We start from the raw sequence: 26,471 nt of genomic DNA, 5'->3' as shown, positions 1-26,471 counted from the left end.
AAGAACACACAATAACTAAACAGGCAAATTTAGATCTTCCATTTCTTGGATGGGTCAGAGATAAAATGCCATCGTAAAACACCAAATCCATGTAGAAGAGAACATTTTTGCTAACAGCAACTGTTTAAAAATATGTGTATGTATATATATATGTGTATATATATATATCCACACATGTATATATATGTATATATATATCCACACATGTATATATGTAATACACACACATATACATATTTGTATATATGTACATACATACATACATATATATATATATATCAGTAACAAGGATGGGAAGGTGTACTCAGCTGAAAGCTAAGCTTTTTGTGATGGTTTTGCTCATCTCATTCACTCTTAATCTATTCAATATTATTGGTCATATTAAGAAACTTGATTCCTTATGCTGTTTTTGTTAGAAAGTAGAACCCTTTGGACTAGGGCTGAAATGATCCCTTATTTAGTGTAAATCCTATTGTTAGAATCAAAACTGAATGCTGGAAAATGAAAATGGCCAAGCTTGGCCCTCAAGTATTGACACAAACAGGAAGCTGTGGAATGCTGCATATAATGTCAGGCTTTTTCGGATGGTCTGGTTGAGTTTGGAGCACTATTTTTTTTTCCTCTTCTTTTATTCTTTGTTATAGAGGATGACTCTCTTGGGGGAGGGGAAAGGAAATTAATATTCATTTTTTAATCCTAATGTTATAATTACAGGTTACAGCTGATAAGAGACAGTCATCTGACAATGAGCCTGAAGAAGCAGTGAATGAGGATACTGCATCTGGAGCTTGGTGTTGGAACCAAAGCAATCTAATGAAATGACAGAGCTGGACACCAGTCTTGGGAGCAGAGCAGCTTAGTCTGGTGTGATAAGCCAATGGCTGGGGAAGACTAGAGGAAGTTCAGCTTAGGGATGAGTCAAAAAGGAAAACCATTTCTGGAACCTTCCTGAAGAATCTGCCTGTAATGGTGCATGTGGGTACGACAGAGAACAAAGTATGCTCTATTAGCCAAGAGGGCAGAGCAGAAAGAGGGCTGGACCAAAGAGGCAAATGGCCTGGGTTTGAATCCTAGTGACGCCTGTCCTTAGTGTGTTTATTTTGTGTATACTGAAATGAGTTTCTCCTGATAGACTGTCAGCTCCCTGAGGGCAGGTACTGTTTCGTCCTCCCCTCTGCATCACCTGGGCCTAGCAAGGTAGGTGCTTAATTAATAAAGGTGTGCCCTTGGGCAGGTTCTGTCACCTCTCTGGGCCTCAGTGTCTCTGTGTGTGAGATGAGGGGGTTGGACAAGATGAATGAACACTAAGATCCCTTTTGGCTTTAAATCTAGTCTGCTTTATGGATTAGGCGACCTCTAAGGCCTTTTCTTGTGCTCTACATGATCGAAGAACTGCTAAATTTTCTAACATGATAGCTATGGGAGGGACTTTTTCCGCTTTGGACAAATATTAGGGGGTGGGGTGAGGGGGAAAGAAAAAACTGACCATTACCTGTGGGTAGCTTTGATTTATGGCGAGAGCCCCAGCATGATCTGCATACCTCTGCTCCCTCTAATGGAGTCCTGGGCATCCCTAAGCTTATTTCTAGAAAAGGATTGGATTTGCCATTGAGCCTGTGGGGGCTGAATGGAGGGAGATGCCCACATACCAGAATGGTGCCATTTACAGTTCCCATCACTTAAGCGAGATCTGTTTTCAATGGGCCAGCCTCTCTGTGGCTAGGGTAATACCTTAGATAAAGGGATCTTCTGTAGAATGCTCCGGGTGATCCTCCCACTGACAAGAACTCCTCTGCGTAGCCATGACTAGTGGAGGGTCTTTGGATCACCAAAAAGTGCACTCTGGTACCCGTCTGTTGGAGAGGGTGCAGGACACAGTAAAAAGTGCTAGCAGACCTAGGTTCAAATACCGTCTCTGAATCTTACTAGCTGAGTGACCTTGGGCCAGTCTCCAACCTGTGTCTCCTCAACAGTAAGAGGAGGGGGCTGGAGCAGATGGCCTCGAAGGTCCCATCCACCTTTAATCCATGACTCCACTCAGAGCACTCACTCCAAAAAGTTAATTCTGCTCCTAAGGCATCACCCAGAGAGGCTCTCCCTTTGACAGATGGATTGAGACACAGGACCAGTACTGAGCAGCAGCAGAACCCAGACCCCACCTTTCAGGAGTGTCAGTTACACAGAGGTGCAGGAGGAAGGCAGGCTTCTAGGGAGTGTGGCTGTTCTCAGCCTCCCAGGACAGACCAGAAACCATGCCTGAATTTGGCACAGAGGAGGATCATGGACAGAAGTCTGCCTCTAGAAAAGCCAGAAGGCTCTTTGAAAAGGCAGTGCTTCCTACCTCTCACTCTCCCATCCTATCTCACATGCTCTGGCAATGGAATTGATGCCAGGGCCCACGTGGGAGCCTAAAGATCTGATTCCTGTGCCTTTGCCCCCAGCAGTCACACCCCTAGGAGCGTAGGAAAGGGGGATCTTGGTTTCACATTGTATTTCTGCGGGAGCCACAAGGAGCCAGGAGATTCATAGGACGTCTACAATAGCCCTTCATTCCCCCTCCTCATCTCTGCCTGTCCAAATCTTTTTTTTTTCTTTCAACGTCCAGCTCAGATTTTACTTCATACTAAGGGCTCTCCCTTCTAACATCTTTGACAGCGTCTTGTCTAGAAGAGCTCCAGAAATGAGCAACCTACTGCATTTGGAGACAACGTCCCAAAGTTCAAATCCTGCCCTGACACCAACTGCTTGTATAGCCATGGGTGAACTACTTAGCTTCAGTTTCCTTCTCTGTAAAACACCTCTAAAGCTGCTTGCCTCTGACACTGTGACCCCCACCCCCCACCCCGGCAGCCTCATTCCACTTATGGACAGTTCTCGCTATTAGGAAGGCTTTTCCCCCCTAACCAATCCTAAATTTGCCTCTTCAGGACACCATCCATTGTCCCTTGTTCCACCTTGTGAGGCTATCATTCATCACCGGCTTCCCTATTTCTGTTCTGGTAGCTGTGCAGAGTCAGTCCTCTCTTATTGCCATGGAAACTCAGGAGGATAATGGGAGCACCAAGGGACATGGAAAACAGGAAGAAGGGTGAGCCTTCTCCAAAGGGACAAAGCTCTCAGGTACCCGACACAAAGAACTGTGGGCAAGAGATGAAAGCTGCCATCGGACTCCCCACTAGCTGATCAAAATGCCTGGAGAACCAAGGCAACTTGGCCACTGATGCCCCTAAAACATCCCCTGCTGAGACCTAATACCTTGGGCCTCAGTGAACCTGACTCCACAGACTTGCCTTGCTCCCTCTGTCTCTGCTCAGTCATTCGAAAAGGACCTGCTGAAGCTAAGCTACCCAATGCCTCAGTCTGCTACCTGAGCCACTTCCACAGCCCGCCTGGGGATGCGGCGGGTTTGATGGAATGTGAGGCAATGGAGAGATCTCTAGGCTACTGCAGGAGGAAGTGACTACAGTGACCCAAGCCCCAGACAGCAGCCACAAGTTCCACATGATCCTGAGGGCAGAGGAGGAGGGGGAAAGGGGTGTTCATTCTCAACCAAAATGAAAGAGAACTAACCAAATTTTGGCTTGGGTACAATTCGACTCTTGGCCAAGATGGCTGGGACCTACTCCGACATACATGAGGATCATGTATACATCAGGATGACCCGATAAACATTTTGTATCAATCCTCTGAAGTCTCTTAAGAGGCATCCCGAACTATGAGTTGGGAATCTTGCCAGCCAATGCCTCTTGAGTCTCAGGTCTAATGCAAACACAGGGTTTCAGCAGAGGCCCCACTCATTCTTCTCTGGCTAGTGAGTGAACTTCCATGAGAATTCAAAATGAGGGAGCTTGAGGGCATCCAGTGATGGTGGGCTTGGCTTCCTAGGACAATCCGGTTCCTTGATGATCTAAGTCAACACTCTGATGTGGCTGGTTTGGGGGAAGCTGGACGGTTTTCAGTTGCTGAGAGTAAAGGCAGGCTGGAGCTAAGGGAAGCCTGGCTAGATTTAGACAAAGGCTGGAGGCAGTCAGATGATGGGCAGGGTTTACTGAAAGATGCAAATTAAGGGGCCTCGATGAGTCAGGGGCTGCCACTGGACTCTGTGACCTTTCCCATCCTGCCCCCACAGAGGCTTCTTCCTTCTTCCCCCAAAGTCCCCAGAAAACAAAAACAAAAAAAAGGCAGCTGATCCTAACATTACTTAAAATCACTCTCTCAGCTGCCAGGGCACAGAAAAACAGCCCTGGAGGTGGGAGGGTGGAGTCATTTCCCAAGACAATCATATCTTTCAGCAAAGTGTTTGGCTAGGTGGGTTTTCCTACCCTGCCCAAGCTAACTGCTCCAAACAAGCTTAAGGAGACTAAAACCTGAAGACATTGTAAAGGGGATTAAAAAGAAACCTTAAAATTGAGAATGGGCAGCATATGCCTATATATGCTACTCATTTTCATTGATATACGTATATGCTTATATAGATATATATTAGAAACCTGGCGAAGGAAGGCGGGAAGGAAGGTGGAAGAAGCTGTTGGCCCAGCCTCGTGGGTCCTGGTGGCCAGCGCCCTCCATCCTTACATTCCTGGATACAGATCAAGGACCATTAGGGAAGGGGCTGTCCTGGATCTTCTGGGCACAATCTTAAGGAGTTTCGCTACTTTTCTACCACATCAAAGTAAAGCCAGTTATTGGAAGTCCTTCAGTCCAGAGGGGTGCGGACCCGCAGGGCACGAGTTCACTGGTCCTCCGTTTTGCTGCTGTTTCTGAACTTCACCACCATGACAGTGATATTGTCAGGGCAGCCTCTATAAAAGGACTGCAGCACGATGCTCTTTGCCCCAAAGTGGGGCTCGTCCAAGCGCTCCTTGATGAATCGCACCGCCTCCTCATTGCTGAAGGCGTCCCAGAGGCCGTCTGACGCCAAGATCATGAACTCGGGCTGGAGCTTGTCCAGGTCGAAGGTCAGGATGTCTGGGTCAGGGATGACAACATTCAGGTTTTTCAGTGGGTAATCACCCAGGGATCGAGACATGGCCAGGATGCCCTGGACCCTCCAGGAGCCATTGAAGCTGATGAAGCCACCTGAAAAACAGTGGGACCATTAGCTTGGAGTTCAGACATCTACATGGTCTTTGACTATTGTTTCTACAATGCTTTAAGGTTTTGCAAAAAACCAAATATTATATCATTTGATTCTCACAACGGCCCTGGGAAGTAGGTGCTACTGTATCTTCATTTCACAGATAAGGAAACTGAGACTGATATAGATTAAGTGACTGGCCCAGGCTCACACAGCCATTAGCTGTCTGAGTCTGGGTTTGAACTCAGGTCTTCCTGACTCCTGCTTCAGCACCCTAACCTCTTTACAGCTAGGTTGTTTATATGACCTAAATGTTTCCTTGTCCAAAACTATCTCCTCCCACCAAAGGCATGGCGTTTGAAATTGTACCATCAGATTTTCATGCCTTTTAATTTTAAAGATTTTTCCTCTTAAACAGTCTCCTTTTAAAATCAAAATGCACTTAGGGCAGGATGCCTTAGATTAATTAGCTAACACTTTGGCTGGAAGTAGTTAAGAGCTGGCCGACAGGGAATAAGAAGCTTGAGAGCATAACAGGCAGGCCAGCGAGGGAGGAGAAGGGAAGGGGAGAAGGCGAGAGTCACACCCTAGGGCCCTCTGGGTGGATTCAAAACCCTCTAAGGGAAAAAGCGACAACCTCACAAGCAAAGCCCACTAAGCTTGGCCTCCATGACAAAAGGGGAGCTGCCATGGGACTGGGCCCTGTGTCTGAGGTTTAATGTATGGATCAGTTCTGTCCAACTGCTTTACTCCCTGTAGCCAGAATGGCCTTTGTTTTCTTTGAATGACTCAGCTTACCTCATTGAGCCTCTGGACACTGTGGCTTGCTCTTCCGGGGCAGGAAGCCCAAAGAGCATTCCAGGAAGCAGACAACTTCCTGTGTGATGAGTCATGGGGCTGGCTGAGGGGAGGTGTTAACGGCTACGCTAGGGGGAGGGGCCAAGTCAAGAACCAATCGGCCCTGGTCGTTCAGGCGGTGCTTGATGATGTCAAAAACTCTATAGGAGGGGAGAGGACAGCTTGAAGATCCTTTTTTCCTTTTCCGGTTGGAGCCAGAGACAGTTACAGCGACAGTTACAGCGACAGTTACAGTAACAGTTACAGCCACAGCCACAGCTGAAGCAGGAGCTGCCAGTAGCAGAGCTGACCTACGGGAGGAAGCTGAACAAAGACTTCAGTCCAGTGGGTAATCTTATTACCATAGAGGGGGAAACATGATTTTGCTTTACGCAATCATGTTTCTCTGTAGCCTCCTGGTTACTCTTTCAAGGCGTACTTATTGGGCCTGGAAGCTTTTGATCAATATATCAAAATGGGGTTGCTGGTTCATGGGTTGGTTACTGTGGAGCCTAAATAAATGTTTTGATTCTTCTGCCTTCTACTTTGAGAGTTTCTTATATCCGGCGGTTCCGAACGTTTCAGACATGTTTATGATCCTCTTTGAGATTATAAACTCTGCCCTCCTAATACATTTGGCGACGAGGATGGGATCGCTAGGTATAAGATCTCTATTTAGAAGCAGAACAATTCCAGAGGAAGAGATGAATATCCCAGGATGGGAGGATCCATTTTATTCCTCCCTAGCAAAAGAATTGGCTAAAAAAGCTGGACCCTGTGAAAACTGGGAAACAAGGCTACGGAGAGGAGATCCTAGGGATTTGGAAAAGTGTTTACGAGAAGTTGGGATTCAGTCAGGGGCATCACTATCTAGGCAAAGCTGGATAGTGTTATCAGCCTACCGGCTAGTATACGAAAGATTGAGATTAAGTGAAAGACATGGGGGCACTCCTACCCCACAGGAAGAAGGGGAATCTCAGATAGCAGGAGACCAAACTGACTCAAATGAGAACTTTTCTATTAATGTGGCTAAGAGCAACAGGAGACCAAAAAAGCCCAGAGTGCATTTCAACCCAGCCCAGAAAGAGCCTGACTGCCTGCTTCGTCCTAGCCATGGTGGCAGAGGAAGTGAGTGGGGAGAGAATGAGACAATGTTAGGGGCTGAGGCACAAAACACTACTGGGGTTCAGGATGTGCCTCACACAGAGAATAGGAGATGGTTAAATGATCAGACAAGGGCTCGACCCATACAAAGGAGGAAGACAGAAACCCGAGGTGAAGATTCAGTTACAAGGGAAATTCAGGAAGATTTCTCACCGCAAGAGGTCACAGATATTTTGAGTAGATTCAGCCAAAGAATAGGAGAACCATTGATATCTTGGATGGTAAGACTCAGTGATCAAGGGGCCAGTGGAATATCAGTAGATAGGACAGACTGCATGAGATTCATAGGTATCAGCCATGATCCTCTAGTTCAACAAGCTTTTAGGGAACATCATCAGCAAGGAGATGGTGATAGCAGGACTACTCTGTTGGCATTAGCCGCTGTGGGATGCAATAAGAGATATGCTACTGATTCTATGTGGCCCACTGAGCACAGACCCTGGTATTCACTTAGAGATTGTATCATGAGACTAAAGGAGGAGGTAATGAAGACTGCCATTATGATAGGAACTGCAGACAAATATTACAATGATCCAATGGGACTGCCTCATAGGAATTTAATAATTAGGACAGCTCCCCCTGCTTATAAACAACTAATTTTGAATTTATTACTTGGAGAAGTAGGGAGCCGTCTTACAACAGTGATAAATAAGATTTTACAGTTACATGACTTAGGTGACTGGGGAAGGGATAGATCTCCTCGAGAGAGAAGGGTGAATAACCAGCAAACTTGGCATCAAAGGAGAGTAACAAGGAAAGAAATGTTTACTGCTTTATTGAGAGCAGGGGTAGGTTTTGAAATGATAGATGGAATTCCAACCAATGAATTATACAGAATGTATAGAGGACTTGATAACACGAGAAATAGGGAAATAAGAACTGCTCCTGCAAGCCCACAAGCCACTCAGACTGAAGGTGACCTTGTGTGATTAACGGATGAAAACTTGTACATTTGGGGAAAGGCTGAGAGGACAATCTTAGTCTCTATCTAGGGTGGGATCCTCTTGGCTTCCTCATTATGTTCCTTTTGAAAAGAAACATTTCCCACCTGAGTTTGGCTCTGATGTTGGATCTTTGCATAACTGAAATCTCAACCAAACTTGAGATGATTTTATTTGAAGAATTATAGTCCATACTTGTCTATTCTTTTTGTCCTTTGTTTTGGCTAACCTTGTTGCTAGTTTTGTTTCCTTCAGGCTTAAGCACCCTGCACTTTCCGGTGACTGCCTAAGCATGTAGCATTCTTGGAATTCCTGCCAGCTTGTTAAAGAAATGACCTCTGGAATGGGACTTTTTGGGGGCAGGGCCATCTCTACATCCAATTTCAGCATGAAGAAGCTATGGAAAATGAGACCTTCACCCCTCACCCCAAGATTTTGAGCCCCAATCGTTCAAGGGGGGTGGAAATGATGATAGTGTTCTGTTTACTTATTTTGTGTTATCCTTGCTGTGTTGTTTTATTGTTATGATATTATTGATCCTATGTAATGGATACAAGGATTTAGGGGTGGACATTTGAATTATTAATAATTATTTTGGGGATGATTGATTGAAGAGATTATCTTGCTGGGATCTAGGGGTAGATCACATTTGAATCATAAACCAATATTTAGGAATGTCACCAAATGATATGTTTTGCTTTATAATGAATGATATGTTTTAGTTTCCTTTGTAATTGGATCACAATGTATGTTCTAGGATACATGGCTGATTAGATTATGTATCCTATAACAAGGGGTGGAGTGTAGCCAGAATGGCCTTTGTTTTCTTTGAATGACTCAGCTTACCTCATTGAGCCTCTGGACACTGTGGCTTGCTCTTCCGGGGCAGGAAGCCCAAAGAGCATTCCAGGAAGCAGACAACTTCCTGTGTGATGAGTCATGGGGCTGGCTGAGGGGAGGTGTTAACGGCTACGCTAGGGGGAGGGGCCAAGTCAAGAACCAATCGGCCCTGGTCGTTCAGGCGGTGCTTGATGATGTCAAAAACTCTATAAGAGGGGAGAGGACAGCTTGAAGATCCTTTTTTCCTTTTCCGGTTGGAGCCAGAGACAGTTACAGCGACAGTTACAGCGACAGTTACAGCGACAGTTACAGTAACAGTTACAGCCACAGCCACAGCTGAAGCAGGAGCTGCCAGTAGCAGAGCTGACCTACGGGAGGAAGCTGAACAAAGACTTCAGTCCAGTGGGTAATCTTATTACCATAGAGGGGGAAACATGATTTTGCTTTACGCAATCATGTTTCTCTGTAGCCTCCTGGTTACTCTTTCAAGGCGTACTTATTGGGCCTGGAAGCTTTTGATCAATATATCAAAATGGGGTTGCTGGTTCATGGGTTGGTTACTGTGGAGCCTAAATAAATGTTTTGATTCTTCTGCCTTCTACTTTGAGAGTTTCTTATATCCGGCGGTTCCGAACGTTTCAGACATGTTTATGATCCTCTTTGAGATTATAAACTCTGCCCTCCTAATACACTCCCCTACCCCACTTTCTTTTATTCTTTGTCATATTGGGGTAATTCCCCTAGGAGACATTTGGAAAAGTAGCTGATGAAGAAATAAAAGATGTGCGCGTGTGCGTGCGTGCATGTGTGCGTGTGTGGAGAGAGAGCAAGACTATGTATACACACATCATGTGTGCATGTGTATGTATATTTTTATATGTATACGCATCTACATACATATGTATATGTACACACACGCACTCCCTCTCTCTCCTCTCTCCTTCCTTCCTCTGTCTCTCTCAAGCTTGGTACTTGGACACATGGCACTTCTGGAGGGTCAGGCACATTCACAAATAGCTACAGTCCAAGAGAACATGTAACCAGGTCCAAATTCAGGGCTACTGGAGTACAGAGGAAGGAGGGGTCGCTTCTTGTGAAGGGGGTAACGGTGCACAGAAAAAAGGGAGAGATCAAGGAAGGCATCATGGAGGAGGTGATGTGTGAAAAAATAAGTAGAGCCTGGACTGGGTCTGCTGTGTAGTGATGACAGTAGGATTTAAGAAGAGGAAATGACATACGAAAGGCAGGGAGGAGGGGAAATATAATGCACATGGAGGAAGTAGTAAATAATATGGACAAAATGGAGTTTATCCCTGACCCTGAGGATGTCCACCTTGATTGAACAAGAGCGCCGTTGTCTGAAGCGTGTCCCAAAAATCTTAGGGCAGCTGTGACTCATGGGACATGGAAAGCTCTCTCCATGTCTGTGGTAAGGACTCCCTCCACCCTAAATCAGAAGCTTCTTAATGTGAGTTAACCATCTGTATTCCACCTTGAGCGTGTTGTACGTCACCAGCACCCTGCTCCAATTATCTGTATTTGGTGAAAGCAGAGGCTTCCTGAAGATGAGAATGGTTTCCCTCCCGCACCTACTTGTCTCCTGTTAGTAAAATGCTTTGTTATCACAAAACACCTTGGTAGCCTGGCCAGTCAGAACAGAGGGAGCCTTGTCCTTGATTTCCCTGGGTTTATTTTTCTATATAAAACAAGCTCTAGAGAAACATCAAGCTGAGTTTTACAGAAGCCTGTTAAAAGCTTCCCTTTTAAGTTTTCCTAAAAAATATTATGAAATCCTCTCTTTCTATATGCTAGGAAATATCTTTTGGGGAGGCGGGGGATAGGTCAGGGCCAAAGGAGAAGTTCAGCCTTCATTAGGGAGGTGGGTGAAGTGTGGCGCCTCAGCCAGAGTAACTCTGCTCTGGTCTGAATCACTCCCTCCGCAGCCACCTGGAGAAGGGGGCCTTGGGCCTGTGCTTCTCCCGAGATGAAGGCCTAAGATCTGGATGCGAAGAGAGCAGCCTCTGTATGCACCCACAGAATAGGACGATGACTCAGTTGCCCAATTCTGGCATGTTAACTGAGAACTGTATTGTAAGTGGTTATGACTTTTTCCCCCTAAGGACTCTCATAAATGTTAACTGAGATCTCTTGGGAGCAAAGTCATATTGGAGGCCATGGGAGATGATGCCAGTCTGGACATCTCTCTCACCAAGTTGGAAATGTCTTGGATACAGAGTGGTGCACTGGTGAATGTTTAACAACCAGCTCCCCAATATCACACAACTGCTTTTTAAAAGTTAATCTGTATTATTAACATTTTCTCTATCACTTTCTCAAATCTAGACAATCAATAAAACAATAAATCAAGCCCTGATTTGTGGCTTTTGTCAATTTCTGAGGTGTGAATGCTCCCACTGAAAATTTAACAAACAGCTTTGCAAGCTGGTATAAGCCAGCTCCAGCCCACCTCCGGATGAAGATGCATGAGCATTGTGTTAAGTGACATCATCTCTGGCAGACTTGAGCCTAATCACAAGCACATTATTAATACAAAAATGTTTTTTCTTAGTTTGTGACCAGATTCTGCCTCTCTGTCTCTGTCTCTCTGTCCCTCTGTCTATCTCTGTCTGTCTCTCTGTCTCTCTCTCTCTCTACCCCTCCCTCCCTTCCTCCCTCTAAGCCTTCTTTGAATCCCAGGTGAATGGGGACCTACTGACTAGTCATGTGCCTTGGAGTTTTCCTTTCAGACTGCAATGGGGAGGGGGCGTGCTCTTGTTTGTGAGTAACAGGAGCTGAGGCTGCACAGAGAGGCTGGGGCCAAGGCATGGAGGGTCCTGATGCCAAACTAGGAACCTCTGAGAGGCTGCCCGGTTCGGTAGCTAGTGTTGGGCATGGTCACATTAGCTGTGTGACCCTGGGCAAGTCACGTAACCAGCATCTGCCTCGGTCTCCTCGACTGTAGAATGAGGATAACCTTCCGAGTGGTTGTCAGGATAAAGAGAGGTCATATTTCCCAAGGTGACACTCTATAAGTGGTAATTGCTGTCACTGTTACTACTCTTAACCCGAGCCTCACCTGTAAAACGAGGAGGCCGGACTCAGCGATCTTCACGTCCCCTCCAGTTCAGAATCTATGAACCTTAGTTTTCTCTTCTGTAAAATCCTGATACCTACACTAAACCCTAATACCAGTACTGCTGGACACACGTCCTGTGACTGTGAGACAATGCCTACAAAGTGCTTTCAAGGAGCCCACGATTGCGGGGGGGGGGGGGGGTGGAGTGGGGAGCTTCAGTGGGCACCGAGGTGACCTAAGAAGGCCGTGATTCAGGATGTGTGTGTTTGTGTGCGCACACGCATACACGCATGCATATGTGTGTGAGGGCCAGATACATGGGATAGAGAGCATCTGGAGTCAAGGGTGGATTGGAGGCATCCACGCAGGCATCGAGGAGGGCGGAGAGCTCAAAGGAGACCCAACATGCCACTAGAGTTAGCTATTCTGCAGGGAGCACCAAGGCAGACGTGTGCTGGGCAAATTAGAAAGAGGGAAAGTGAAATTAATCACCAAGACTGACCCAAGGAAAACCAAAGTGCCCTGCTCTGCTTTAGGATTTCTTAATATTCACCAGGACAGACAAGAGTCGGATCAATGCGGAGCTACTCAAAATATAATTCACAATTTTGCTAGGCTTTTCCCCCCTTAAGCAACCTGTCCTGTGTCAGTTTCTGAATGCAAAGACATATGGAAGTAAAGCCCAATTATGTCCTTTTAATGAAATTTATCCATCCCTGTTTCCAATCTGGAAGAGTCTTCAAGAAGGGCCTAGAGAAACCAGATCAATGAAAAGGATTTCCCACCAAGGTATCGAACGAGAAAACGATGTGCGTGACTGTACTGAGCTTATGAGGGCTCTCCTCTCTCTAACTGCATTTATGGAGTTACACTGAGCCCAGTCCCCAGCGAATTTCTCCCCCAACCTTACTCTCATAAGCTCTGATAACTTCTCCTCTACCTCTACCAACTGTTTCATGTGAGCATCTCAATTCATTGGATTGTAGGACCCAGAGCTGAAGGAGCCTCAACAGTTCAGCTGGTCCAACCCCCTCATTTGATAGATGAGGAAATTAAAGCCCCCACAAAGGGAAATGAGTTTTCCAAGGTCACACAACTAAGTCAGCAGCAGTCTGCATTTGAACACAAGTCCTCTGCCTCCCCATCCAGAACCACTGCCCTGTGGTTAGCAGTTTTAGCTTATTCAAACTAGTGATTCTCAAAGTGTGTTCTGGGGGCCTATGAGATAAAAACTACTTTCATCATCATACTAAGATGTTTTAATTTCAGATACATATAATATAAATTGATAAATATAGCCCTTATAAACAAAAGCTTTGGGGGAGGGGGATCCTCAGTAATTTTTAAGAGTGTAAATGGGTCCAGAGACCACAATATTTAAGACTGGTTGATCTAAGCCATCCTTTTGTTAGTCTAAAAATCAAGGACATTTTTTTTTGTGGCTGTGTAGACAGAAAACTAAGAAAAGGGACCTAATTTAATAAGAGAGGCCACTCATAGGTGAGGAATGCCCAAACACTTTGTGATCCCAGGGCACCCTGATATCAGCCAGCTCGCCAGAAACAGGTGGCAAATTTAATAGAGAAATTATTAAAGCTTTTGGGACTGGGGACCTCAGCATAAGGAGAGCAACCTAACTTTTTTAGGGGGAAACTCTCAGAAAGCCGGTCCCTCCCTCCCTCCTTTCCTTCCTTCCCACCTTCTTTCCTCCTTTTCCCCTTTCCCTCCTTCCCTCCCTCCCTCCTTTCCTTCGTTCCTCCCTTCCTCCTTTCCTTCCTTCTCTTCCTCCCTTTCCTTTTCTTCTTTTTAAGGAGCCCCAGTAGGTCAGCGTGAGAGAATGTAAATATGCTCCTTGAGAAGAGATATGCTCTTTTCTGCCTGGGAAAGAACCCCACCAGAAGCAAGTGTACTGAGATAACAAGTAACCAATCAAAGCAAAGACAGATAAAATGGGGAGGGGGAGGGGATTATGCTTGAAAGAGTTATAAAAGGGCATCAGAACCATGGGCCAACTTAGTGTATCCTCGAAAAGCATTTGTTTTGCACCTACTATGTGCCAGGCACTCTGCCAGGTGCTGGGGACAGAGACAGAGTAAAGCAGTCTGTTCCTTGCTGTCAGGGAGTTATATTCTATGGGGGAGACAGACATGTCCATATAAAGGTCATGCAAACCACAGCTTGGGGGTGGGGGCAGGGGAAAGGCTCAGGGAAGACTTCCGGTAGAAGGTGGCATCCCAGGGTGCTTAATAAATGCTGGATGACTCCAGTCTCTCCTATGTGAAGGGTTGGACTAGGTGACCTCAGTCTCTGACTTTACCATCTCTGGCCTGGAGGGAACATGTGACCTGCTCCTTGAAGGAAGGCTAGGCCAGCCAAACTGGGAGCTGCAGGGTCCAAGTGTAGACCTACCCAACGAAGATCTCCAGAGCAGAAGCCTTAAGTTATCTGCACTGGGCTGTCAGAACCTTTGCCTCCCCTCTCCCTTCCCAAAAGAAATGGGGTCTGTCTTGGGACGTCTATGCCCTTCATCTTAGACCGGGCTGGTAACTAGCAGAGGTTGCCTGGCCTTGAGGCAAAGGGCAGACGCCACCACCAACCCAGATGAGACTTTTTTCTCATCAGGAAGGTGTATTGGCCTTGGTCAATTACGAGAGGGAAGGAGGTAGCTCAGCAGGCCAAGTGCTGGACCTGGAGCCAGGAAGAGTTCAGATCCTGCCACTTACTAGTCATGGACCCCAGCTGGGCACTTAATCCCTTTCAGCCTGTTTCCTAATCTGCAAAATGCAGATCATCTTATCTACATCCCATACCTTACAGACCATATCTGTAAATCTCACAGCACGGGATAAATGCTAGTTTTTGTATTAAAAGGCCTGAGCTGCTCTGGGGGCCTTCGACGGCACAGAGAGGGAGGATCTGAACACAGGTCTTCTGACTCTAATAACGTCTCTGTGTTTAGTTTTCCTACAGGGCAGCTCCAGGAAAAGAAAACTACCCTACAGTGCCAGTGTGGACCCAGCTCAAAAAAAGGTTCTTTGGCACCCAGGGCAATTGTTCCGGACTCAGACTTGGGCTCAGGCTGTCCCTGCCCAAGCCCTTCGACTCTTACTCCTAAGTGAATGAAAGGATATCCAGGGATGTCCTCGTGGGATTTTCCACTTTGGGGAAAGCCCACGAAAGCTTCTTCTGCTGACAAGATAAGACAAACAGCAAACAATAATCCTTTAGGAATCTTTGCCCACAGCTTAATTTCTCCATGCTGGCTGGCACTAAATGGATGATATGTCATTGGGAGATAACAGGAATAGCAGTTTCTAGAGCTTTTCAGTTACGACAATGCCAAAGAAAACAGGATTTACTGTAGACGATCATTGAGAGCATGAATAAAATGTTAAGTGTAGATGATGCCAAAGACCAAAGGTTGGCTAATTTCCACAGGGGAAGATGATCAAAGTCATTAGATACGCCCATGCTTACCCTTTCATCAGCAAGGATAATTGTTTGTTTCTTTGGGAAGCAAGGCAGCATCCGAGATCTTAACTGAGCCTCCTGCCCCATACACAAAATAAAGCCGAGGCAATCTGAACCCCAACCAGGGAAATGCAAACACTTTCATTTACCAGAGGATGAAACGCAAGAAGAGGCTTTTCTGGCCAACAGTCTGGTGGGCTACAATTAATTATGAATGTGCTCCTCCCCCTCCCCTAATGCTGGCCTCAGCTGTTTGGTCTTTAGCCAAGATATTTATATAAGAGAGAGACATCTCCTGTAGTAAATTAATTAAGCATGGCTCTATATACTTCTCTCAGCTAAAGACCAAACTGCTAATGGGTGCAACAAGAAAGAATTAATTAATTATAGCCTTGCCTCGTATAACAAAGAGAATAATAAAGAGTAACATATTTAGGTAAACATTTTTATTTAAAGTGTTTCCCCCTCTCATTGAGCCTGTGAAATACACAGTGACCTATGAATGTCCCCATTCTGAAGATGAGGAAGCTGAAGTGAAGAGGAGCCAAGTGACTGGTCCACGGTCATACAGCCAGCCAGTGTCAGAACTGAGTCTCAAGCTTAGCTCTACCAACTTGAAGACTGCTGCTCAAGCCATTCAATCAGACTGATTTCTGGGCATGAAAAATATATATTGTGGGGGAGGGGACAGGAAGATATGTGTATGAAGGGGTGCTAGCGGCCGGTATGTAAGTGTTTAACAATTGGCTCTCCCCCAAACGTGTACGTGATGTACTTTTAAGTTTAATCTGCATTATTACCATTTTAAAAATCGCTTTCTCAAGCCTAGACAAGCAACAAAACAGTGCTAAGCCCCGATTTATACCATTTGCTGATGTCTAAGGTACAAATCCTCACTTCAAAATTTAACAACCAGTTTGTAAGCCAGAGTCAGCTGGCTTCAGTGCTTGTGTAGGAAACTCAGTTCTTCATAACTCAGGCTGGTCTCTTTATCAATAGGAGAGGATGCTGTAAATGGGAGGAATGTGCAAGGAAGCCAAAATGTCAGGCCCAGGTAGGCTGGCTCACACAGAACATGGGGTACTCTCTGAATTGTAAATAAGTAGTGAGTTTCCGCTCTCAGCATGGTGGGACGAAGTGCTGACTTCAGAGTCAGAAGACCTGGGAGGTGTGCTGGATAAAGTGCTGGACTGGGCACAGAAGACCTGGGTTCAAATTCTGCCTGAGATACCTGCTGGCCCTGTGACCTTAGACCAATCACTTAATCTCTCTGTACCTCAGTTTCCTCATCTGTAAAGTGCATGTGCTAGACTCAGTGGCCCCTAAGGTGCCTGGCAGCTCTAAGTCCATGATCCTCTGACCTGGGCTGGAATCCGGGCTCCGCTACGGCTGCCCATGGATCTGTGGACAGACTGTTTATTCCACCAGGGACTCAGTTTCCCAATCAGCAAAACTAAAGGTGGTTGGAACCTACAGACCTCAACAACTCTTCCAGCCCTAAATCTTATGAAATACGTCCTGGACGCTGCTTTTCCTTCAAAGTTTTATTGGGTTTTTTCTCTTCTCTTCAGGAACGTAAACATCTTCCCCAAATCCTATAGCGGCCTGTGGTTCTTCTCAGAGTTTAAACATCTTTCGGCCAATCCTGAAATATCTCAAGCACACCCTGCAATGTGACCTTAGCTCAGGACAATCAGAGAGATGACCTCAAAAAGTCCTGCTGTGATCTGAAAAAGACCCAAAAAACCAACAAACCCATAGACCTCTCATGAAATATTTCAAAGACAAACACAAGGGGTGGTATTGAGAACATGCACAAAACAAAACAAACAGAACAAAATAAACATACTTACAAAAATCCCACAGACAAACCAAATAATTTTATCTAAGAGTTTTCATAAAATTGATTAAAGCTAACTTCCAAATAGATTGCTGGGCAAGCTGTGGCTCTAACATTTGGAAAAGCTGAACACAGGGGTTAACTCCCTCCTAGGGCCTGCAGCTATTTGTTTTTGTAGGAGAACTGAAAATTGGGGAAGTTTGTTGCTTTCCACACTTATGTAATAAAGGCTGGGATGATGGCCAGTTGCATGGAGAATGATGCATTGGCCCTCTTTGTTTTTTTCTGGCAGGGTTTTACTTGCACACTGATTCAAAAAGGATCCTGGGAGCTGAGAATTGGAAGTTCTTTCAAGGGGTCTTTTGTCAGAGACCTCTGATGTGTGGGTTTTAGGAGAGAGGATCTGTGTAAGTAGTGAGGTAGAAGTTAGAAGACATTTCTACCCCTGAGTCAGAGAGTTGTCGGGAACATGAGACTGTGATGTACCATTAAAATGGTAGATTCAGTCTTAACCTAGGTGTGCTCTGCTAGGATGTTCTTTGGCAGCTCACAGGCACCCTTTCTATGGGATCTTCATTTGTACGCTGATCACACCTGCTCCCCACATGTGTGCCCTTCACTGCGTGCACTGGCCGTGCGTGCTCACTACCACTCTTCTTCCACATGACACAGCCACATGTATTTCTCATGTATTGTGTTAGTCACATGATATTCTTTATCTGACTAATAAAAGAAAACACATGGCGGGGGGCTTGCGAGCTATGTTTTTGAGTGAATGAATAGTCACAGGGTACCCTGACCCAGGGCAGATTTTCTGGGGGGCCCATATATGAGAAGGGTATTCTGGGTGCTACTTTCTGTAAAGAGTAATGGCGTAGTGGTGGTGAGAATGGGGTAGTGGTGGTGAGAATGGGGTAGTGGAAATCAGTTGCATTTGGAGAGACCTAGATATTAGGATGACATTTCAAAGAATACTCTCCTCTGTTTATATGGGAGGTGCCTGTTGCATCTCAATGAGCTTCTGGACTGGGCCCCCCCCCCCCCCGCCCCCTCCATCTCTCCTCTCTCTCTCCCTCTCTCTCTGTCTCTGTCTCTCTTCTCTGTCTTCCTACCTCTCTCTCTCCCCCCTTCCCTCCTTCCCTTTCCTTCTCTCTACCTTTCTCTCTCTATCCCCTCCCCGTCTCTCTCCCTCCACTCTCCTCTCTCTCTCTTTTGCTTTACCTCCCTCTCTGTCCCACTCCCCATTACACAGGGCCACAGCTGAAATCACCCCAGGAGTAAGGACATAGTTTTCAATGTTTGGCCTGCAGATATGGAAGTCCTTTCAAAGCGGGCACTTTCCATAGCATTTAATGGCATTTTCATGGGGGGCTGCTTTATGCTTTAGTGGAATGCAGACTTTCTGACCCCCTGGTTTGTTTGTGTGGCATTTTACATTCCACTTAAAGGCCTAGGCAGCTCACCAGTGCTCCTCCAATCCATGTTCCATTTGCTCTTTTGGTGACCCAGAGGCCTCTGGGTACTTAGTCTGAGACTTGACCAGGATCAGCCCTGTGCAGTTTGGTTTGAGCCATAGATAGACTCAAAGCTTCCTAACACCTGCCTGTCACTGAGAGCCTGACAAACACTGGAGTTTTCAAAGGAGCAAATGAGAGCACTGACCTCCAAGGCCTTTTATTTCACTTAAAACCTTGCTTCAGGAATTCTATGAAAAGGTTGGTTGGGTTTTCTGTAGAGACTTCAGGGCCTTCACTTGACCTGTGGTCATCTCTAATCTTGATTGACTGATAGACTGCACAAGAGGAGACTGAGTGCTGCAGCTGATACAGGCAAAAGCTGCCCACTCCTAACAGTTTGCCAGAACCCATGGGTGTTATGTGTTGTACGCATTGGGTCAAGTGGCTTTGCATAACTGTTCTTCCAATCTAATTCATTAAGTCCTTGGTATGTACAGGACACTATGCCCTGGGCCCTGGTGATACAGAGATAAAAATGAAATTTGGGCTAGTTGGAAAGTGAGTGTGAGGTAACAAAGCAAAAACATCCTAGGGGGAGGGAGGGAAAGAGGGGGGAGGGAAGGGGGGGAGAGAGAAAGAGAGAGAGAGAGAGACAGACAGACACATTTGGGTTCAGGGCCTGACTCTGAACCTGGACAATGTTCCTGCCTCTGTGACCCTGGTACCTCCCTTTTCCTCATCTATAAAATAAGTGGATGGGATTGTATTCTTGCTTTAGGCTGGAAGGGACCAAAGAATGTCCCCAGGCTATCTGTCCCCTGCTATCCCCCTACTATCTTGGCTTCCTTCGAGCCCTGGCTAAAATCCCACCTTCTGCATGAAGCTTTTCCCTCTCTCCCTTAAGTGAGTGCCCCACCTCTGTGATCACTTCCACTGAACCTTGTATATCATCTTGCATGCACAGAATCGCTTGCATGTTGTATCCCCATTGGACTGTGAGCTCCTTAAGGGGGCTTTGTACCCTCAGCACCCAACATAGTGCCTGGCATGCAGTGACAGCTTAATAAATGCTTGCTGACTTGGCATCCTACAGATGGGGAAACTGAGGCCCAGAGAAGTTAGGCCATCAAGGTCGATGAGGTGGAAAGAGACAAAGCTGGTGCCTGACCTCGGGTCCTCGGATGGTGCTTCACCGTTCTGTCCTCTGCACCAGGGGTCATTACCCTTCTTCTATCATAGACCCCTCTGGCTACAGTCTGGTAAAACCTCTCACAGAATTGTGTTTGCTGTCTATACTCAGAACTGAAGAAAATGCTCAATTTCAGCAAGAGTTTAGTGAAAATCAGGATGCTTCCGGAGATCCTGAGATCTCTGCACAGACCCCTGGAGGTCATCCACAGGCTCCGGGTGAACTCTGGCATCTTCCCATCGATCTAATACAGGGGCAGGTGACACAGTGAATGGAGAAGAGACTTGGAGTCAGACAGACCTGGGTTCAAATCCCAGACGCTCACTAGTTATGGAGGTGTGGACAAGGCGTTTAGGCTCTCAGCCTCAGTCTCCTTATCTGTAAAAGAAAGCTAATGCTAGCACTAAACAGTCAGGGTTGTTGGGAGGCTCAGTGAGATCATCATCATGGCAAGGGTTTTGGGAACCTGAGAGCATCACATAAATGCTGGCGATGACGACGATGGTGATGGTGATGGTGATGGTGATGGTGATGGTGATGAGGGTGATGGTGATGGTGATGGTGATGGTGATGGTGATGGTGATGGTGGTGATGGTGATGGTGATGGTGGTGATGGTGATGGTGGAGATGGTGATGGTGATGGTGGTGATGGTGATGGTGGTGATGGTGGTGAGGGTGACGGTGATGAGGGTGACGGTGATGGTGATGGTAGTGAGGGTGATGGTGATGGTGGTGAGGGTGATGATGGTGATGGTGATGATGGTGATGGTGGTGATGGTGATGGTGGTGAGGGTGAGGGTGATTGTGGTGAGGGTGAGGGTGGTGAGGGTGATGGTGGTGAGGGTGATGATGGTGATGGTGATGGTGATGGTGGTGGTGGTGAGGGTGATGGTGATGGTGATGTGGTGAGGGTGATGGTGGTGGTGGTGAGGGTGATGGTGATGGTGGTGAGGGTGATGGTGATGGTGATGATGATAATGATGGTGATGATGATGATGATGATGATGGTAACATGTTCTCTTCCTGCCATCAACATACATCTCCTCTTGCCAAGCCACCACCTCCGGCAGGACAAAGTCCCTCTCACATTCTCTGAATCTCCCCCCACATCCCCATATCTGGCACGGTGGATGGCACATCGGTGTGATAGCCAGGCCCAGGTAAGAGAGAGTAGAGAGGCAGTGGAGGTGAGGTGGAAGTTGGCCTGATTCTGCCTCTGCTGGGTGCTGGCAGGTGACGTAGGGTAAGTCATCCAACCTCTTGGTGCTGGGGCGGCTCCCTAAGTGCTGAAGACCATGGCTAGGGGAAGGTTCCTCGCTGGGAGCTCCCTATATCAGTGGTTTCCAAAACTGGGGCTGCCTGAAAGGGGTCACAGATCGACTCGTCAAGGAGTGTGTTATTGGAAGGATGGGTCAAACACCAGCTCCATTAGAATGCCCAGTCATCTCAACCCAACTCAACCTAGCCTTATATTCTAACAGTCCCCCCCACCCGACCCTTCCCTTCTGCTGAGTTGATGCTGCCCCCTCTCCAGCTCCCCTTCCCTTGGTCCCTGCCTCTTACCCACCCAAAGGAGAAGCTGTGCAGGTCACATGGGGAAAATTCCCATCTCCCTCCTCCTATAGCACCCAAACCACCTTGGCCGCAGGTATCCTTGAAAGGGGACTCTGTGCTTGGACAGTGACCAATGAATAAGAGTCCCTCATCCCCCCTTTTCCCTTTAGGTGGGGCAGAGGAAATCCAAAAGACACATGGACGTGGATGGATCACGAACTGCACCCCAGAGTGAATCACCTGATCTTTCCCCCAAACGCAGCCCCCTTCTATTCTTCCCTATTCGTGGCGAGTTGATCCTCTAGGACTGACTCACTGGGACCTGTGAGAATGACCATCCTGCACCATGGGCCACACTCATTAGTGCCATCTTGGTTTATGAGCTTTTATGATCAGGATCAGAATGTTGGAGAATTGTGGTACAATTAAACGGGCAGAGGATCTGGCACCAAAGGACCCAACCCTGCCACTTTTCATCTGTCTGCCCTTGGGCAAGTCTGTTAATCTCTCTTGGCCTCAAATGAGTCATCTTGAAGATGAAGAATTTGAACTAAATGACCTCAAAGTTTCCTTTCAGCTCTATATCTACAATTCCGTGACATCATTTAGAACCCAGTTTTAGATAAAGTTATGCATCCAAGATGGTTAACTCCAATTACACGCCCAACAACTGGGGTGTGCCCGCTGTTCTTGGCATGCTTACTTTTATATACTGCTGCAAGAGGTAGCCTTAGCACAGAACCTTGAGCAACAGCAAAGAGATCCACAAATCCAGACTTGAGAAAGGCTAGAATTCACTCACCTTTGTCTTCAGAGGAAAGGTCAGAGTGCCTCGGACACCCGGTTTTATTTTCCTTAATTGGATCATAATAATTTCTTTAATATTTCTTTGACACAATTTTTTTCTGGACTTGGAGCTAGAAAGACCTGTGTTCCTACTCTGCTTCGGACACTTAGCAGCTGTGTGATCTTGGACAAGTCATTCACCTTTCTGAGAAATCCCAGAGTCCTCACTGGCAAAATGAGGATGAGACCACTCACATACTTATTTTCTGGGGCTGCTGTAATGGCCAGTAAGGATAATACATGCAAAGCATTTTGTGTAAGCCTTACAATTACTAACATTATCTAGTTTCACTTCGACAATCTATTCTCTGCTGTAGTTGTCTGATGTCTGACATCACTGAAAATGTGCACTGAGTTTTAAAGAGAAGGGAAGACCCACTGGGAGGGAGGGAGAAATGTAGAAACTGTGGAGACACAATCACAAGATGCATCAATAAAATCCATTTTTTAAAAAGGCAAGAATATAAATTAATAATTAATAAATAAATGACAAATAAAGAATGACTTTTATTAAAAAAAGAAAGAAAGAAAGAAATCCAAAGGGCACCCATTGGCTTACCAGCTCTTTTAATCCTCTTCCTTTCCTTCAGCTGGTATGGTTTGTGATCGTGAGACAGGGGGATGGCATTCCCATCCTTGTCACAGAGGACCCCCCTGGAGTCGCCGACATTGGCCACAGTGAGGTCTTTGTCTGACAAGAGCGCAATCAGACACGTTGTACCTGGAAGACAAGAGGAAGGGGATGTGAGGCAGCAGCTCCAGGAGTGAGGGAGGAGGAGAGACACACAGGCATCATAAGGAAGTCTTCCAGTTAGAGCTTGCCTAATGTAACTCATGAGCTCTGACAGTCAGCTTTCCCCAGCCACTGCAGAGCTAGACCAGAGGGAGCTTGGATCCCACCACTGGGTCATCTCCAAATTGGGTTGCCTCGGATCTATTTCCACACCTCAGTTTGTGCCTGAGCCTTAGGGCTCACAAATGAGCCAGAATCATTGTCCACAGGAATCTGTACTGCTAGGGGACATTGTACCTGTCACTTTCTCTAGAGGTAAACAGCTTCATTGATACTCTGTAAACATTTACTAAAAAGCCTGGTCATAAGCTCTTGTGACAACAGAGCCTTAGAATTTGGTTCTCCATTGGGAGGGATGACTGTTGGAAAAATCTAACCTCCTGACTGCCTCTGCTACTGAGATGAAAAAAACTGTCATCATGTTCCCACCAGGGAATTCCAGAATGTACATGTTATCACTAAAGGAATCAGTACAATGAGTGTGTTCAAGAATGGGCTTCTGTTTACACTTCTGTTTTCAAGGGTAACTGCTTAGACTCTTCTACCTTGGTCTGAATTGGTGGAACATAATGTGTCTGTAGAGTGTGGACTCTTCCCCTAGGGGTGATCTGATTGCTAAATTTTCAGTGTGAGTCTGTACTCCAGAGAAAACACAGCAAATCTAGGCTCAATTTATTGTTTTGTTGTCTATTGTTTCCTCTATCTTGGGCAGGACCCTGCCCAACCAGGAGAACTTACTTCTGTGTAGAGGGTAAACAGAGTCTATTCTAGGTGAATTCTTGCCCTTAGGGAATAAGCCCATTGCATGCCCTTGCACCCCTCCAATAGAGTTAGGGTGGCCCAGCTTATGAAGGAGAAAATCAACCAGAGTGGTCTGAGTGGATGTGGATTCCTCTGTCCAAAGTGCTGGAGGTGGTTGAGTCTCACGATCAAGCCACGTTCTCAGCAGGAGGAGCTGAAGACTTTTAGCCCACCTCCTCATTTAAATGCCCACCCCCTTCATTAACTGTTCACCAATCAGAACTTATTTCTCCTGTAAGGGCATTCCTTTTCAAAAAAAAAATATTTTCTCATTAGGTGTCTTTGGTTACCAAGAGAAACCAATGACCATCAATTTATTGATTACCTAACCTATCCAGAAACTCTCTCTTGTGTTTTTCATTCATCACAGGCTCAGCTTTCTCATCTATAAAGTGTTCTCTCTTCTCATAATCAAAGAATTGGGAGGTGGTGGCGGGGGAGAGGAGGGGTTGATCTTCTAAGCCCATTTTCTTCCCTCTTCTATAATTATGTTTTCTCATCCAACTCAAAACTCCCTAGAATATTCACTCCCTGAGGACAGAGTTGGATAGGATTAGAGAATAGGAATTTAATAAAAATGTGACCTGAATTAAAATTCTTATTATCCCGTTGCACTTTGTGAGCCGACGCACACAAGTGCCTGATGTGACCCCGGTGTAGCCAGGGAACCCCAGCCTTAGCTTCCTCATCTGCCAGCCAGAGGTAACCCCACCCACTGCACCATCCTACCCACAGTTACAGTGAGGAAAGCCCTTCATAAAGCCAGTTTTATACAGACACGAATTACTGATGACGCTGATGATGTGTGATGGGAGACGATGCCCCTCATGAGGCACAGTCTCTGATCTGAGTAGCCCTAGAGGAGGCTGAATACAAGAATTCTGTGGCCAGAATTGTTCCCCAGTCCTGCTTCAGCACCGTTGTGATAGGACCATGCCCTTCCTATCTATCTCATATTTATCCTTTTAAAAGATATTTTCTTAAAAATGTTTTTATTGCTATATTTTACTTCTAAGCTTCCTTGCTCCCCAATGCAAGCCATGCCTTTGTTTTATAAGAAAAAAACACCTGCTTCAGCCAAACCAACCGATACATCAACTGTATCTGGCAATGTATGTCAATGTTCCACATCTGGGGCTCCCCACATCTGCAAAGAAGAAAGGGAGGACCACTTTTTTCAGCTCTTCTCTGGGCTCAAGCTTGGTCGTTATGACTGCATGGCCCTCAGTTTTGTATTTTAAATGTTTTTTTTTCTTTTCTCAAAGTTATCTGTGCCCTATGATCTGGCCCAGTCTTGTGTAAGACTTAGCTGAAATGATCTTCTCAAAATATTTTGTGGCACGGACCCAAGCACAGACAGGAATGGAACAGTAATAACTCTTTTGTGTAGGTACCATATTTGGGGGAGAGGGGTTCCTTCTCATCTTGGCACTACATTGTGAGACTGGAGCTCCCAGAGCTATTTTTAATCTTGGTTCCCAGTCTTATTTCACTGGGAAAACTGCCCTGTTGCTGACAAAATTCTCTGGAGCTGCCCCCTCCTCCCCAGGAGAGAGGAAGAATCTTGATTTTTCACCAAATGTAGGCCAGGGAGCTTGCTCTCAAGTCCCAGCACAATTTCAGAACAACCTATGACCAAGAGGGAGGATCGATGAAAGAATCAAGGATCTCAAAGGGCCAGTGAGGCTTCATCAAGAGCAAGGAATGCCCAGCACTTCAGGGGACACACAGCTAGATCAGCTGAAGGCTGTGGATGTAATTGGCCTTGGATCCTGGGCTGGGGAATATTCTCATCAGGGACTTGTGAAAGGAATAATGTTGTGTGCATTTTGTCAGAGGACAAAAAAGCAAATTTCCTGAAGGATTCAAAAAGTTCTGCACAGGCTACATACAGAGTATGTTGGGCTGAAACTGATTAAATGAAATTTTAGGTTACATTAAGGCAGGCATGGTCCTCCTATCTCTGCCCCCATCAGGGTCAGAGTACTGTGTGCCAAGTGGGGCACCACAACAGGGGAAGGGTATTGTGGCTTATCAGTGGTGTCCAGAGTTGTCTGGAGGATGGAGAACAGACAGATAGATGAAGGACCTCGAGATCCTAATAGGAGGGACTGCTGGAGAAACTAGAGAGACTCAAAGACAAGAGAACTGTCCTTCCTCCCTCTCTCCCTCCCTCCCTCCCTCTCTCTCTTCCCACACAACCATGCTGTGTTGGTAAGCAAAATGGGCTCCTTAGCACTTAGTTCAACAAGTGCCCTTGAAGAGTTTGGCTTTTGTTTGCTTTGAGTAATTCAGTGTATTTCATTGAGTCTTACTAAGTGCTAAGCCCCAGGCCCAAACCCCTATTAGGTGTAAAACCTATGTGGGTGTGGATTGGCAACTAAGGTGGGGCCCAAGGTGGGGCTAACTCCAGGGAAGGCCTAGTGTACATGTCTGGGACAGCAGAGGCTCTTAGACCACATGGGTTTAAGTTGCCTCTTTGTGAGGATTCTAGGTCACATGGGTGAGTCGCATGTGTGACTCACCCCTGATGCTGAAAAAGATATAAAACCAGGGGTTGGCCTCCTCTTCCTTAGAGCTCCTAC

At 46.2% G+C, this 26,471-nt stretch overlaps 1 protein-coding gene across 1 annotated transcript in view; it reads right to left on the bottom strand.

The window, feature by feature from the left end:
- Positions 1-281: 281 nt before the first annotated feature.
- The window catches only part of PPM1L (protein phosphatase, Mg2+/Mn2+ dependent 1L), an 84,492-nt gene continuing 58,302 nt past the window's right edge, over positions 282-26,471 (bottom strand). The window contains exons 3-4 of the mRNA XM_036755671.1: positions 22,852-23,013; positions 282-5,079 (exon numbers count right to left, since the gene is read on the bottom strand). Coding sequence (XP_036611566.1) covers positions 4,733-5,079; positions 22,852-23,013 — 509 coding nt within the window. The 3' untranslated portion in view covers positions 282-4,732. The remainder of the gene's footprint in view (positions 5,080-22,851; positions 23,014-26,471) is intronic.

This window comes from Trichosurus vulpecula, chromosome 4 (assembly GCF_011100635.1).
Source record: "Trichosurus vulpecula isolate mTriVul1 chromosome 4, mTriVul1.pri, whole genome shotgun sequence".
Classification (NCBI taxonomy): Eukaryota; Metazoa; Chordata; class Mammalia; order Diprotodontia; family Phalangeridae; genus Trichosurus; species Trichosurus vulpecula.
Note: the sequence above shows the minus strand (reverse complement) of the source record. Positions and strands in the feature narration are given on the sequence as shown.